At 42.9% G+C, this 17,068-nt stretch overlaps 1 protein-coding gene across 1 annotated transcript; it reads right to left on the reverse strand.

The window, feature by feature from the left end:
* Window positions 1-2,239: 2,239 nt before the first annotated feature.
* Window positions 2,240-16,967, reverse strand: fbxl20 (F-box and leucine-rich repeat protein 20). The gene is made up of 15 exons (XM_034540251.1): window positions 14,687-16,967; window positions 11,906-11,967; window positions 11,012-11,066; window positions 10,770-10,844; window positions 10,536-10,630; window positions 10,357-10,425; window positions 10,179-10,274; window positions 9,750-9,876; window positions 8,989-9,063; window positions 8,238-8,368; window positions 7,526-7,586; window positions 7,324-7,368; window positions 7,172-7,228; window positions 6,585-6,797; window positions 2,240-4,522 (listed from the first exon to the last, which is right to left on the reverse strand). Exons 1-15 carry the CDS (start codon window positions 14,726-14,728, stop codon window positions 4,415-4,417), a joined length of 1,311 nt encoding a protein of 436 aa, XP_034396142.1. The 5' UTR covers window positions 14,729-16,967; the 3' UTR covers window positions 2,240-4,414.
* Between the last annotated feature and the right edge of the window lie 101 nt (window positions 16,968-17,068).

A 17,068-nucleotide genomic window follows, 5' to 3' on the forward strand; every position in this document is an offset into this window, starting at 1 on the left:
ACACGCGGATCTCTTCTCGGTGATTGAGAGACGAGGGGAAACAATCGGAGGATGAGAGGAACAAAATGAGCCCCATGCGGCGGAAGACAGATCCCAGCCGTGACAGCGGTCGTCATGGTGCAGTCACAGGACCAGAGCATGCTGCTCGTTCCATTGGAATAAATGGATACAGATTGTTCATCTGTGCTTTCGCCTCAGACGTGCACGTTAGAACACACGAACAGGGAGACTTGATTCTGCATGCAATGATGCAAAGACCCAAATAGTCACATTATGAAACCACAAGACTGCTCTTATAGGACTTGTGCTGTTCCTATATGGTCAAAGAGACACTTACATGAGGTATCTCAGGAATAAACTGTTGGAAGTAAAGTATTTTTGTAATACACCCCAAAATCTAAATTGTGCAAGTCTGCAGTCTTTTTAGTGCCCTTGATTGGTTGACCTCTGCTGCTTTAGCCTCTTGTATTATCTTCAGAGTATAACTTTAAAACATGGTGCATTTTGTCCACCGTGTCTTACATTGACGTGACAGGAGGTGGAGATCATGATGCTTGGTGCTCAAACCCACTCAAAGTTGATGCACCGTGTTTTCCTCACGTTGCATTTTTAGTGCCGGCCATCTTAACGGCCCAGAGAATTGTTTTTGTTGCTGCAGTTTACATTCCTTATGATGCAAATAATAACTATGCACACCAGGAAAGTCCATACTGAATTTTGTTTTGCATAATGATCCTAGGAATGAAAGTGTATTAGGAAGGGATTTTTAAATTCTTATGAAGTGGAGGAATAATCACAAAAAGAAATGTTCCAATGTTCATGGGCACTTGACTATTGTTTTAAGACATAATATAATAAAAAGACAATTCAATTGCAACATCCAATTCAATATTTTTTCACACACATAGCAAAGTGATATTTTGAAGAGTAGCAACATTCACTAACAGAAATTATAAAACACAAAGTAATGCTAGGAGGACTGACCAAAAATAATTGACACAATGTAATAACTGACATCATTATTTGTATGATGTCCTTTAAGTAAAAGAACATATTCTGCTCTAGGAACAGGTGGTTTAATGCACTTTACTCCTGAGAGAAACAAATAAATGTCTCATTAAAAAAAGCTGGCCGATCCTGAAGCCTGTGTGAAGGCTGAGAGCAGAAAGCAGAGCACGTGGTGGGAACCACGAGGACTGGCTCGATGCTGCCACCTGCTGCTCCGATAGCGTCAAACAACCACTGGCCATAACACGAGAACACGCTCACCACCAGAGGGAAACTCAGACAAGTCTTAATAATATAGGTATATATTTATTCATACGTACATATTCATTTAAATCGGTTAATTGTAAAAAAAAAAAAAAAAAAAATTAAAAAAAATTAAAAAAAGAAAAGAAAAAAAAACATTTACAGTAATTATATGGACTACAGTCATTGTCAAAAAGTTTTTTGATTTTATGTCAGAGGCGTCAATCTACCATGAACACTGTAGATTCACCTCTTGGTCTCTGTCCTAACCCTCAACCTTACTCCAGTGTTTGGGACATGAAACAAGCGTATAGCTCGACGTACGTGTGAACTGGTGGAAGGTCTGACAGAAGGACAGCGGTGTTTGATGCTGGGAGGAACAATAAGTCTGGAGTTCTGCTTTGTAGAGCCTGACGTGTATTTTGTACCATGAAAAGATATAAATAGCAGGATGTTTCTTTTGTACATATAAAACCATCAGGAGCAGGTGGTTCTACCTGTGACCCTTTCAAAGTGTTCATCTTAAAAGCACGTGAGCCTCAGCCTGTGCCACACAGTTTGTGACGAGGGCAAGCAGGTGTTACAACCTGGCTCAGTCTAAATACCACATTTCCTTTTTCTTCCAGTTAACCGTCTTAACCCTGGAGCACGGAGAGAGTACATTAGATATCTCCGCCATTTTGACTCTGTTGTTCCCTAATCCCCTGTAAACCCCCATTCAAACAAACAGATCCGACTGGATTACACTGGTTTCATCTCAGTTTATCCTGCCTGCCGTGGCCGTCATTACTAATTTCTGTCTTGCATGATGTATTTGGACAGCGGTGCATTATGGGAAGGAAAAGCAAGGCATACAAAGCACACATATGGGAGAAAAATCGTGATTCTGCTTAAGTGGCACACAATGCCTGAACAGCCATCCCCGAGACTTCTCCTTGATGGAAACATTCAATAAGTGGAACCTACATAAAAAAAAAAAAAATCCAACTCAAAGTTCAACATTTATTTCAATTGCACTGGCGCCAACACTTCCCCTGGACAAAGGCTACACTCTGGACATTAGGTAACAATAAACTCTTAATGAAAACACAAACACCATCAGATCAAAACTGAGGACTGGAAGAGGACTCAAACTCACCTTGGAGACACTGAACTCATGACTTCAAAACACAGAGCAGACTCAATCCAAACCACACCAAAACAGAAATGCAAAAGAAGAGAAAAAAAAAGGTAGAGATCCAGAGTAAATCAGAAAGAAAAGCAGTAAGAGACACATTTATAAAAGGAAACGGGACGAAAAAGAGACGCAGAATAAAGCAGGTGCAAGTGCAGGAGAGGATAACCAATAAGAAAAGGCTTCAATACTTCATAGGGCGGGGCAATCCATTAAAGCCCTCCGTTGTGACAAACATCTTTCCATCATATCTGTCAGCAGGCCATAATTCAAATGACTTCCTCTTTTAGAGCCTCCACCGGTCTGATCTGGTCTCCACCTTCGGCTGAGTCGTCAGCCTCAGACCGACGGAGGAGATCCCAGGGTGGCAAGGTGTCCCATGCTGTAACTCCATCCCCTGCAAGGCCTCATAGGAGTCGAAGAGTTGCCGATGGCAACATCAGGCGCGTCCTCTCACCGCTGCGCGTGGTTCATCAGTTCCTCGTCATCAGAACCGTCACCGATGCAAAAACAAAGAGCAACTAAATGAAATCAAACAAACTGAAAATAGACGTACTTTGATTGTTTTCAGTTGGCTTTTTCTTTCCATTGTTCTGGTCTGACGACATGAATTCATGTAGTCATGTCAGACCGTTATATTCTTTCCTTCTGTCAAAAGAGCGTCTTTATTACTTTCCTGTTGTCGACGTGAGCTTTCACGGGCCAGCATCAGTTCATCCGTCAAACTCCAGGTTAAGTGCTGGCTCATTCGGAGCTCCAGCACTCGCTCCAACACTTACACAAGCGTGTGTGAGCTTCGCCATTGTTCCTTCAGGAAGACAGAAATCTCTGCGCCATGTCAAATCATCATCTGTCGTTTAGCTGGCTTCGACTCACGGACCCCATTTACAGTTAGATTTTTTTTAAACTAGAGGGTGTTACATGCGACATTTGGCATCTTCTCGAGTCCCCACTTGTGAGTCTTAATTGGTGTCCATTTTTAGAAAAATATTTAGGTTTTTTTCTTCAGCATATTGAAGCTTATGATTGTAACAGAGAGAGGAGAGAGTACAAGTGTAGCAAGCTCAGTGTGCATGAAGATTTGTATCTGTGCGTGTGTGTGTGTGTGTGCGCGCGCGAGAGTTGTTAGTAAAATGCTAGTTTTAAATTCTGAGATGGCCATTTGGTAAAGTGTCTTATCATTGCTTTACTGCAATAGGTGCAAATAGCTGCAAGTATGTTTTTCTTTTCTTTTTTAAAAAAATCACAAAACGGGCTTTCTGCTGCTGTCTATGTGTTTGTCGGAGGTGTCGGCAGTTTACTGGCTGCATTGTATTTTTTTTTAAATTATAAAACAGCCTGCAGGAAAAAGCTAAGTGAGGTCTTACTCAAGTGCCTTTCCCGTCTAGAGGTAGCTGGTAAGTGACCTTCAACCACGAGGGGAGTATGTGTGAGAGATTAAGAGGGATCTTTCTATATTTTGTCAAGAAACTATAACTATTACCATTCTCAAGGTGCTAAATAGAAGAGTGTGTCTCTCTCCCCTCAAATATGAAACAATGGTTTTTGATGAGAACATTATTTTGTACCTCATTTGATGAAGAGTTAAATCCCTTGACAGAGGTGAACTTACATAACCCTCTTTGTAATACTGGTTTGGCCACTGAAGACAGACCGGAAATGTTCAGACATTCTTCTAAGAGTTAATCGGTGTATGCAAGTGTGTCTGCATAGCAGAAAGCCTGGTGTGTGTGTGTGTGTGTGTGTCCTGTATGTGTGTGTGGTGGAGAGATTAAGGAATGTTTTTGGGAAAGTTGCCCAAAATAGTGTTTTTTGTCTCTCTTCCTCTCTCTGCAGCTCCAAACAGGGGGGGGGGGGGGGACACACCAGCATATACTCTATGACACGGCGCCAGGAGGGGGACAGCAGGTCCGGGGTCAAGTGACGGGCTGCGGGGAGCATGTACGAGGGGACACGGGGACTGGAAAGGGGGGGGTTGTTGTCTTTACATCATAGTAGGACACAGCAGCGGCAAAACCTCTGACGACTGCCCCCGACGGAGGGTGGTGGAGTGACGGGAGCGAAGTATGCATGCACTTTGATGTTAGGCAGATGGGTCTGTGGAGAGGAAAGATGAAAAGAAAGTGATGGAAATATGTTAATGATTTGTACAAATACTTCCAAACCAGTCAGTCAAATTAAAGACAGCGTGAGATCACTGGACAGAGTGATCCCTCACTACTTGCATTTCACACCTCAGTTTTGATGTATCACTTCTTGTGGGTGGAGCGGTGACTCAAACACAGTTTTATTTGGACAAAATGTATGATTCTATGACAGAAATGTTCTCCTCCGCTGCTTCTTAATCAGGCTCATGGGAATAATGTATGTGGTTAGGACATTTGTATTTTAAGAAGCGTTTTAGGAACTGTTACAGCTCCCCCAGCACCCTCTACTCTTCCTGCTGACTCCACTCCCCAAAACCGGACTGGTACACTCCAAGATGTCGTCCTTTTATGCAGTTCTTTGGTCCCCCTATTTTAGTTTGTCTGTCCTGCTTTATTTTGTATTTGTAATTTTCTATTCCTCTATTGTGTTCATTGCCTATATGGCATTGTCTCCTTTGCCTCATGTATTTTCTGAAATGTTTACTTGTATTGATGTTATGTTTTTACCTTGCTTCTATGTAGAGCACTTTGTAAACCCTGTTTTTAAAGGTGCTATATAAATAAATGTATTATTATTTTCAATAAATTAAACAAATTCAAAGTATTTATTTACATTAAATGGACACCTCAGCAGATAATTTGAAAATGGCATTGTTTTTACATCCATGTTCACTTGCTTCCTCTCTACCTTTGCTGTCACATAACTGTTTCTTGGTGTGGAACCTTGTGAAACCATTGGCATGAACATATATTATGTGACCTGTGTGCACATGCAAAATGACAGGATGCACAAACTGGTACATAGCTCGATGTGATAGCTCACTTTTAATAAGGATCAAATGTCTGGAGTCGGTGGGTTCATTTGGATATGGATATTTTAGATTTGCAGTCTGAAAAATGTATAGTGCAACAGACTAAAATGCCTATATGTGCTGCACAAAAATGTTAAACACTCAACCATGGACAGGATGGAGAGCATATACATTTAGAGGTTCCAAATCCACGTTGAGTGCACAAAAAGGCTTTTTACACTCCATTCTACACGGAGCAAAAATATAAACACATTTGTTTTCGTTCTCAATCTTTTTAAATTTAAAGACTTTTTCTATGAACAGAACACCCGACAGGTGTGTCATATCAAGATTATTACACAGGAGAAACGGGGTCTGGTCACAATGAAAAGGCCACTCTAAAATAATGAAAAATCATGACTTTTTTTTTTTTTTAGCAAATAGGTACTCTGAACTATGGATTTCACATAATGAGGGATACAGATATGCATTTTTGGGTCGGACAGGATTAATCCGTAAAGAGAACTCCAAAGTGCCAGACGCCATCGGAGGTGAGCATTAGCCGACTCAAGTCGGACACGACTACGGACTGCAGACAAGTCAAGACCCGGTTGTGCAAAGCATCTGTTGGCGTCTGGCCTCAGACGATCATGCCGGAGAAGAAGCTGGATGTGGCGGATCTGGGCTGTTACGGCAACATGTGGTCTGCGGTTATAAAAAGCGGATTGGATGCAAGTCCAATTCTCAGAAGAAACGATATTGGAGACAGCTTATTGCAATAAATTAACATTAAATTTGCGGTCAACAGCTCTGGTGGACATTTCAGAAGTCAGCATGCCAATAGTACGCTGCCTCAAAACTTGTGACATCTGCTTCATGAAATTGTGTCATAAAACTGCACTTTTAAGAGAGGTTTTTTTTAAATTTTTTTTTTTTTTATTGTGACCAGCCGAAGACACACCTGTGCAATAATTGAGCTGCAAAAATCTGTATCTTAATATGCCAAACCTGTCAGATGGATAAATGATCTTGGAAAAAGAAAAGTACTCGCCAACACTGATTTTAACACATATGGGACTGTAATGTCAGACGAATAACCCCTTTGTGTGTGTAGGAGGGGATTTAGATCTTATATTTTAGCAAGTGAAAACATTTATATATTTTTGCTCAGCGTACATAAGAAGCACTGCTTACTCGCTGTTATTAGCCCACACAACTCACCCTTAGTCTCTTGATGCCAGCGCGGGTAATCTGCTGGCAGTCATAGAGCTCAATGCGATCCAGACTATGGCAGCTCTTCAGGTGCTCAAGTGAGGCGTCTGTGATCAGGGGGCAGTTGTCCAGCTCGATCACCTCCAGACGGTCGTGAGCACAGGGACCGCTGCCGAGGTGTCTGATGCCGTCATCGGTGATCAGCTCACAGTGAGACAGACTCTACAGGAGGACCAACACAGCAGCTCCATTACTCGACAGTCTGCAAGAACAAGCTGCGATGTGGTGCTTGTAAATACGAGTGGCAGACTCAGACTCAGACTCAGACTCAGACTCAGACTCAGACTCAGACTCAGACTCAGACTCAGACTCAGACTCAGACTCAGACTCAGACTCAGACTCAGACTCAGACTCAGACTCAGACTCAGACTCAGACTCAGACTCAGACTCAGACTCAGACTCAGACTCAGACTCAGACTCAGACTCAGACTCAGACTCAGACTCACACTCACACTCACACTCACACTCACACTCACACTCACACTCACACTCACACTCACACTCACACTCACACTCACACTCACACTCACACTCACCAGGACTTGCAGACGAGGGCAGTAGATAGACAGCTGGATGAGTGTTCCATCTGTGATCTGATGCAAAATGTAAACAAAAAAGACAAACAATGGTCATAACTGCATTCAACAACAGTGGAAAGCAGTTGTTGTTGGTCGGATTGTTTTTTTACCTGCACACATTCTTCTAAATCCATCTTTTCAAGCTCATGACAGTTCTACAGCAGAGAAAGAGACAATGAACTGAGACACACTTAGTTTTCAAGATATTTTGGGACAAAAAGGAAAAATGCGACATGAAATTTCAAATATTTAAATCTGTAAGCATTACATCTTTGTGTTTCTCTACAACCAATAGGTAGAGGCCACACTCACCCTTGCTAATGTAGTGAAGCCCACATCTGTAAGCTGAGAGCAGCGAGCCACTTCTAATATTCTGAAAGAAAGAGAAGAGCAGAGAGTTATACAATCACTTACAGTGGGACTTGAACTGAAACAGTAGCTTCAAAAACAGAGAAAAGAAATCGCTTAAGGGAGCACGAAAGTCATCAATTCGGCAACACTAATGGCCCGCCAATACAAGCCTCCCTCTGAAGTCCCTGCCCAAAAAATTATCATTACGAGCGTTGTTATTGTTGGTACTCACAGCTGTCAAGCTACCACTTTAACATGTGGCCCAAATTAAACGAGTGGACAGGCTTTTTTACAGTGCTGCGACAGAGTGGACAGGATTTTATTTATTGATTGTTACCAGGGTGTAAAGAGAATTTCAACAAGTATAACAAAAACAACTCTAAAGCCCAGCTTTAAGTTCAGGGTGTGAATATAAATAATAATAATCCATTTAATTGATATAGCGTTTTTTTAAAAAGGTACTCAAAGACACTTTACATGTTACAGTCATACACAGTAGACACAGCTACGGGGAGCAATTCAGAGTTAAGTGTCTTGCTCAAGGACACATCGACTAGGGCGAGGATTGAACCGCCGATCCCCTGATTGAAAGACGGACCTGCTAACCACTGACCACTAACCACTGACCACTGACCCACAGCCGCCCCCGATGTGTGTAGGCGTGTAAATTCACCTGAGGCGAGGGCAGTTCTGGCCCAGGGCGTGCAGGATGGCGTCGGTGATATTGGCACAGCCCGACACACAAAGAGACTGCAGGCGGTGACAACCCCGGCAGATTGTGATGAGGCCCTCATCTGTGATCTGCTGCTGACAGAAAGTTCAGTTTGTGTTCATGTGTGTGGGAGGTCACTTAAATTGGCATACAATGTGAACACATACAAGCGTTTCTTGTGCTCACCAGAAGCTATGCATCAAAAGCAATCAATGTACAACATTTTCTGTTTTGAGTAGTGCTTAATAAAACTCAGGATCAGGCAGGGGAAGAGGAGGAACAGGTATGAAATAGCTAGGCAAGAGAAAAGGAAGAGGAGGAAGCGGGACAAGATGAGACGATGAGTTCCTGAGGTGTGAGATGAGGAGATGGACAGATGAAGGAGGAAGATGAGAGGAGAATTCAGGTGGTGAATTTTGGGGACAGGTACAACCAGAGAAAATGATATGCATTGTGTGAGCAGGCTTCACAGACTATTGGCATTCACAATGAGCTGGAGAGCACATCAGCGTACCCCTGGAAAGTAACCAACAGTGCTTGTGTACTTTTTACTTTCATGCCAAAAAAGGTGCAGATGCAAGGGTTTTATAACGATATTTACAGAGAGGAATTCCATTTAAACAATATGAAATGCGTCATTGACATTTGCAAAACCGGTGTGTTTTTCCCAGATTGATTGGATACATCTTCTGGCCGTGTCACCTGTACTTACTGAGCACGTCTGCAAGTTGAGTGTGACCAGCTCTGGACAGTGAGCCCCGATATGTTTCAGAGCCTCGTCCTCTAGCTGTGGGAGAGATTGACAGAGGAATACATTTATATAAAGTATACAAGTAAAATAAAGCACAGTAAGGTTATCACAACATGCCCCTGTACTGTCACCGATATAAATACGGTCCTGATGACTGTTGACAAAACAACATGGTGCTATATTCGGTCACATTTGCTGTAAACAGTGTCTGGCTAGGTTCCTCAGAAATATCCTCTATTGCACAGGAAGTGATGCCTTTTATGTTTCTGATAGCAGCAGCTACGTTCAATTGGAATGAAAATAAGAGGAACTTGGTAGTTACTATGGTAAATGGACTTGTATCATAGCGGTTTTACACTACATGTTATACACCTATTCACACTCTGTTGGCTTCGGGAGCCGTTTGGGGTTCAGCGTCTTGCTCAAAGACACGTCAGCATGGACTAGAGGAGAGGATCGGCGGTTCGATGTTCTGATTGAGAGACGACCCAAGCCACAGTCGGAACGTACAAAACAAACAGTGCTACCTAGTGCAGTGTTGAGAAACAACAACAGTGTGCCCAAGAAGTCACCAATGGACTCAAACAATTAACCTCAACCAATCAAATGTGTCCAATAGAATTTCATACGGAATTAAATCGTCCGCAACTCATTATGCACAAAGCACCTACACCATTAGCCCTGGTCAGCATCTCCAGCTCATACTAAGCCCTGAAGCATACCTGTGTGCATCCCTTGAGGAAAAGGCCTTTGAGTCCTGGACAGCAACGCACCAGGGCCTGGATGCCATCCTTGGTGACCTGATCACACCAGGAGATGTTGAGCTGCTCCAGCAGAGGACAACCCTCACTGACCGAAGGTCATTCAGAAAGGACAAGTGAGAGTTGGGGGGAGGAGACAAGAATGGCAAAAGAAGAACAAGTCAATGAGAGGGAGGGAGAATATATACATTGTTTTTCCAATTGTACTGATATGGAGTTAAAGTACTGTGTATAATGTATTTACTTGTGTAGGTTTAACAGAGGAAATCAATGAGGGAAACGGATGGTATCTGAGGGTGTATGTTGTAAATTCAGGGGAAGTTATATATATATATATATATATATATATATATATATATATATATATAAAACAATGTTGACCCTACACACCTGAGAGCTTTGAGTGACAGGTTGGTGATTGAGGTACAGGAGGCGAGGTCCAGGTGCTTCAGCTTTGGACAGAACTTACTGAGGCTATTACACGTGCTGCAGAAGAGAAAGACGATGAGCCTTTTCAAGGAGAAGAGGCATGATGATACACTGGCATCCCAGAATAATGCACACACACCTGTCAGTGATCTTGGTGCAACCGTTCAAACTAAGCAGCTCGATGTTCCTGCAGTTCTGAGAGAAAGTCCTACAGGGAGAAAAACAAAAAGAGAACTTGCAGGTCTCTCTCTCTCCCTCTCCCCCATTGTCTAAAGTCGAAATAGAATTTCTGTCAGGCCAAGTCCTCGCAATACTCACCTCAGGGCGCTGTCACCCACACCCAAGCAACCCCGCAAACTCAGCTTCCTAAGGAACCCCCCACATCGCTTTGAGATGTTCTCCACCACCCGGCCCTGGAACGAAAGCAATCCACTGAGCCTACTGTGTATGCTTCCTCAATTTAAAGTAATGACAGATCATAAGTGGAGTGTGAAGGGAAATTTACAAAGCAAAGACGTTACAGGTCAAAGTAAAGTAGACAGATTTACTCACCTCAATGTCCCTCTGGAAGTCAAAGAGGTCGATTCGTTGCCAGTTGCTGCCATCCAAGGCCAGAACATTCCAGGACTGAGAAGGGAGGGAGAGGCAACGTTTAGGGTCAAGTTTGTTCTCAAACTTAGCACACACACACACACACACACACACTAAAACACATACAGTAACGCACACATGCATACACACACACACACACACACACACACACACACACACACACCTTGTGAACACAGACTCACCCGTGAGACCTGGGCACAGCGACAGAGTGTCACCACATCCAGAAAGGAGAAGATTCTAGAAGACAGACAGGGACGGTTTAGAGACCCTGATCCCCCCTGCCAGAAGCTTCCTCTTTGCACTAAACTGACCAACTCAACCCTGCTTCGGCTTCCACTCACAGCACAGGGGTGTGAGTAAATCAGCTAATATTGTCTTTGACTGTAGGCAGGATGGATGGATGGATGGATGCGTTTTCCCTGTTTGCAAGATAGATGGAAGTGGAACCAGGAAGACACGCAAACTGCTTCTTATGAACAGAGATGGAAACTCACAATAAGATCCCTCAATGCAGCAAAAACTGCATACGGGTGAAGCAGGGAAGCACAGCGTCCCAGCACAGCGCGCCAGCCTCACAAATCAGGGCGCTGAACAGCAGCACAGAGTCAACAGCCGCAGCACAGGCAGCTTGGCTGGCAAGGCCGAGGCTTGAGTTATGGCCTTCATTTTCTGTTTGCTCAGGGGCTCTCTTTACTTTTTTGCTAAATTCAATTTGAATGCTTTATAGCCTCAAGCGTCTGTTTTTAATTCCAGTTTTAGCAAAGGAAGCGGGGCGAGGGCAGGAGAAAAGGCGGGTGGGGAACGAGAGGAAATTTGCATCACGGTGGCTAGTTTAGTTGAAATATTTGCAAAAGGGCAAGTGTCAGACAGTATAGAGATCGAGAGATGCACAATGTGCGCCTGTGTTGGGGGCTGTAATGGGAGGAGGGTGGTGCGAGGCCAATTGTGCCTTTGTGTATGGCTGGATGTGCTGATTGGGAGCGAAGGCGGGGAGGCGAGTGTGAAGAATGCAACATGCCAAAAATAAATAAAAAATACAGGGATTCAGATTGAAGTGTTTTGAAACGTCAACTCACCGTAGCAACAGCTCCTTAGGCAGCTTCTTATTGATGGCCGCCTCGTCACTATTTGTGAACATCTGAAAAGGGGGCAGAATATAATATCAGTCCTGACAGTCTGTCTTAAACATAGCCGGCCCCCACCCCCCATCCAATCCACTCATCTCACGCAAGGACAGCCCAAGCAAATAAACAAGGATGAATGATCTTAATCTCATCAGCTGAGAGATGCAATGTCAATTCTTGGAAAACATGGGGCAACAGAAGATAAAGCAGCACAAGAAACTGGAATTTGCGTCAATGCAAAATCAGCAAGAGAGGACTTTGTACTGTCGACTACAGAGCTGCGGTTGCCTCTGCGTTCATGTTATCTACCATATGCTCCCCATACCTCCTGTTGTTTACACTGTTGAATTGACACCCAGCGTCCACATCAGCATGCACCGAGAATGTACTCTGAAATGAGTAACAATGTATTCTTGTGACTGAGACAAACCGCTCTAGATTCGGCAAACGGCTAATTGATTTCAATGTGAATAATTGCCCATTGTGTGAGTGCAAACACTAAGCTATAATCTACAGAAACAAAGAGAAGAGAAGAACACAAACACACACACACGCTATTTACAAGAGCCAAACATCTGCGACAAAATCAACAAGGAATTTGCATGTCCTTATTTGCACTGTGTTACTGGTACAAATATGAAGCATTTATGACCCCAAAATAAAGAAAATCTTTATTTTTTGTTTGTTTTTAAACAAAGAACATAATCCATTGGTGCCAACAGTTTACAGTGAGGCCATCTTAATTGTGGGCATCTATCCAAAAACAACATTCACAATAGCTTCATATATAGACTGAAACAAACCCATTCATCAGGAGATGAAAACAAACTGATAGGTCATTAGGGTACACACACACAGGCTTCCTGCCAGCGCAAACATGTAACATTTCACGTTTGGATTTGGGGCAAATTTCTGGCCAAATAATCCAGGGCCATTTCCAAAGAACCAGATGAGCATGGTCAACGGACATAGACTGTCCCCTTTTGTAATCTAACATAAAATGAACCTGATGCTGCATGAATGTGAGCATTATGTTTTCTCCACTGGTCAGCTATAGTCAGTGAAGCAGGCCTGGCAGGAGGTAAAGAGATGGGTGAGCTATAACCTCCAGCTAGAGATCATTGTAAAGCGAAACAAAAAGTAATCATATTTTTAGAAAACTGAGAAGAAAAAAATATTCTTTGAGCGGTTTGACCACTATGCATTTTTGATCTGTCCATCCAGGGAGAGGGATCCTCCTCTGTTGCTCTCCTGAAGGTTTCTTCCCTGAGAAAGGTTATTTTTGTGGAGTTTTTCCTGATCCGATGTGAGGTCCTGGGACAGGGATGTCGTATGTGTACAGATTGTAAAGCCCTCTTTATGTTCGCATATTTGCAAATTTGTGATATTGGGCTATACAAAATAAACAGAATTGAATTTAATTGAAATTGAGTCTACAGTGACAATTTCATCTTGAATTTTAGGCCTCTTAAAATAGCTTGCTGGGCTAACTCTGGACTATTGAAAGACACCACTATGATGTATTGTGTTGTGTCTGACAAATAAATTAAGTACATGTTTACATTTCAAATACCATATATTAGGCCTACATCTTATTATCCATGAAGACGCAATCCGTGTAGCACATGCAGCTTCAACGTTTCAAAGATATACCCTCTTAACATGGGACCCAAAATAATAATAAAAAAATGCACACGTTTTATTTTGAAATCAAGGTCACCACTTCCGGTTTCCTCATGGCCGAAATCCGCTTAGCTTGACACAGTAGCTCTCCCGCAGCTGTCGGGCCAGAAGGTAACGGCTTGAATCTTCTGAGTCGTCAGCTGTTGCACCGTTAAAAATAAATAAAACCACACACACACAAATCCCACACTGGCTGAGGATTAAACAACAGCAAGTGCTTAGGCTCCACAGCCCAATGTCACCGACCGGATCCGTTGGGGTGCTCGTGTTCACCAAAAATATGCTGCTCCGCTTGCGGCTGCGACACAAAGTTTACACAATGGTAAATACTACAATCACAACAGCACCGTAACTCGAGTGTGCGTGTACATGTAGCCCTGTTGCTACCAGCACAGGTCACGGTGTGTGTTGCACGGTGGCAGCGTGGGGCCCCATTTGTTGATAGTTGGTGTGCTAACACGGGTAACGTCGGTCCCGACCCCGAGGCCCCCCCACACAACCGCAGCGGCCATGGATATGCACAACAATCCGGCTCGTCGGACAACCCCCTCAAAGAAAACAACCAAAAGTCACATTAAAAACAATAACACCGCGGTGGATACGAGGACAAATATGAAACGTCTCATTAGAAAAGTGAAGTGAGCAGCTTCCCCTTCTGGGTAAATATGGTAACGTGTGCAGGTCCTCGGCGTCTTTGTTTTGACGGCGCAATGTGAAACGAGGAAAAAAAAATGTCTGGGGGGGGGGGGGGGGGGGGGGACCTTTAAAAACGCTCCATTTAAATCGAGAACAACGCGATAGTTTTGTGGGGAAACAGCGACGTGTGTCTTCAGTGAAATATGTCATGCCTACATTACGTTGTTTTAACAAAAACAGCGTTTGACCTAATCCCAAACAGGGACTGCGGAAGCTGCATCCACAGCCTCTCCATAAGCGCAGTTTAACAATAAATACAGCGACAGTCACCCCGTAGGCCCACATCCTAACGTGTTTAACGGCTACGGTGGATGTGTGTCAATGGCTGTCAGGTTGTATTGATGGTAAACTCACCTCAAACCGGCTCCGCGAGACTCCATTTACCTCCTTCCCCATGTCGGAGGCTGGTTACCGACTCGATGAATTCGGTGTAGGCGAAGTAAAATGCAGATACGGGCCCTCTTCCTTCCGAGTCCCTTCCACGACGATCATGCTACCGTCCGGTCGGTAGCTCCTCGGTTGCGATGTCGTTGTTTTTTCGGACTGTGAAACAAACGTCGGGATGTCTTCTTTCAGATAAAATACGAGCTACAGGCAGCAGACATCCAATAAGCCAGTTCTCTTATCTGCTCGCTTCGCCCTCACCTCCTCCCCCTATAGGCTACAGCTTTCCATCCATCCACACAATAGCCCGACAGGAATAGGACCTGACAGCCTAAAATGGAGCTGGTACTACGCCTACATCACTTGAAAATAAAAAAATGTATAATCAAATTGCCCTGGTGCATGTATTGTGCGAACAAATAAACAAAACCAAAAAAAGTAAGTCCTGCCCTTGGGTGGTCTTTTAACTCCGGAGCAAAGATACATATCACGATGTTGAAAGTGTAGCACGAATATCTGACAAGAGGCAACAGGGTTCAGGGCGAGATAGCATTCATAATGAATTAAAAAAACAAGTATTATTCCAGGTGTTGGTATATTTTGACCCCATCCAAGACAGAGAGGCCAGTTCAGATATCCGATACAGCCTACATTGATCCTTTCTCTCACATAGCCTACTTGAAATAACCAATAGCCTATCTAAGGCTATTCATGTCTAATATGAGTAATTTCAACTTGAAGACACTGTCATTTGAGTGTGGGCTACTGCGTTCATCATCTTTGTCATAACAAAGTACTATAACGTCCACAGAAGCGAAATGTTTTCCCTCTTAAGACGGTTCAACCTTTGACATGCTTATTAACTCATTATTAACTAATGCCATTGCATTAAATGCTCTCAAACATACAATGTAACTTTTGTTGTATTGCTGTGGGAAACGCACTTCCTGGTTCTCGTCAACCACGCCCAGTTTGACAGTGGATCCAATCAACATCCAGGGTGGTTGCTCGTCATACTGCGTAATCAAACTGTGGGACACACGCTTGATAACAGTTTAACGTCGTCTGTCACAATAAAATGTAAATGAGGGGACTTTTAAATATGTTATTATTATATTTTTTGAACAATCTGATTTTAAATCTATTTTGTAATGCCTTTTGGTGAAAACACCAACTACAGTAAATGTAGACTAACATTGCTGCTCCAGGCCAAACTAGTAGGCTGTCTGTATAAATACAAGTTCAATTAAAATACATTATATGCAATATACGTTTCATCACACACTGTGTATTTATGGTGCTGAGCTGACTTGTTAGTGTGATCCATTCTACAGCTATCATTTGAATGGTGTCACTCAAATCACACATGTAATTATTTGTTTGCATTCAGGGTAATTAGAGGAGTTTCCCACTAACCTGAAGCTACTTGATACCAAGCATACAATGAGATGCAATGTTTGGTTTTTGGCCCTTTAATATCAGGCCCAGCTAAAACAGAACACATCCAGAACCAGAAGAACAGGTGTGGGAAGTTTAACTCCAGTCATCATTCTTATCAACTTGAAACACTTACAATTTAAAGTGAGCTTTATAAAGTATGCAGCACTATACATTTGCTTGCTTTATATTGTATATTCCTTGTTCAACTAATCTTAACATATAGTTGTAATAATCCTCACTGGTAACTGTTTACTTTTGGCATGTGTATATTTTGAATTTGCACCTGTTATCCTGTTTATCTTTATAACGCTTGAGCTACTGTACACCTGTCTGTGAATTTGTTTGTTTACACTTCATTGACAATCGTTATTGATTATATTTTGTTTATTTACACTATATTCTACATTACCACTTTTTTTCTGCAAACTGCCGAGCAACAATTTACCTCCAAAAATATTGAAATTATCAATTAAATTCGCAAAGACCAGATTGCACAAAAGCATGGAGCTGTCAGGGCCCCAGGACAGCTGCCCATGTTGCCTGTTGGTAATCCAGTTTTGCCATTTTTAAAATGTAAAATCCATCATGATCCTGATATTTCCATGTCCTGTGAGTCCAATGTCGTGTGTTCTTTCATTACAAATTAATTCTATAATACTTGAACGTTGTTCTTCTTTCCTACATTTTGCGTTGCTGGCGCGCGACCACGAGTACAGTAGGCGGGCTATGTGTTGTGATAGGTCGTTGCTTAGACACGACCAAGATTGACAGCGTTCCGGTTTCCGGTTCATTCTGCTGTGCGAAGTTGCTAGTCACAGGAGCCACAATGGCGTTTGTAGTCTCCTTCAGATAGGGCTGTGGATGATATTAAATCCACTAGCATCGCCCTAAATATAGGCCTGGTTGATTCCC

The sequence above is a fragment of the Cyclopterus lumpus genome, chromosome 8 (genome assembly GCF_009769545.1).
Source record: "Cyclopterus lumpus isolate fCycLum1 chromosome 8, fCycLum1.pri, whole genome shotgun sequence".
Classification (NCBI taxonomy): Eukaryota; Metazoa; Chordata; class Actinopteri; order Perciformes; family Cyclopteridae; genus Cyclopterus; species Cyclopterus lumpus.

Excerpts from the sequence above, each read along its gene's own strand:
- fbxl20 (XM_034540251.1), bottom strand. The coding sequence starts at position 14,728 with ATGGGGAAGGAGGTAAATGGAGTCTCGCGGAGCCGGTTTGAG. Across the intron at positions 11,067-11,905 it reads CCTAAGGAGCTGTTGCTACG|AATCTTCTCCTTTCTGGATG; the intron begins GTGAGTTGACGT and ends TCTGTCTTCTAG. Across the intron at positions 8,369-8,988 it reads TCAACTTGCAGACGTGCTCA|CAGATCACAGATGAGGGCCT; the intron begins GTAAGTACAGGT and ends TTCTGTCAGCAG.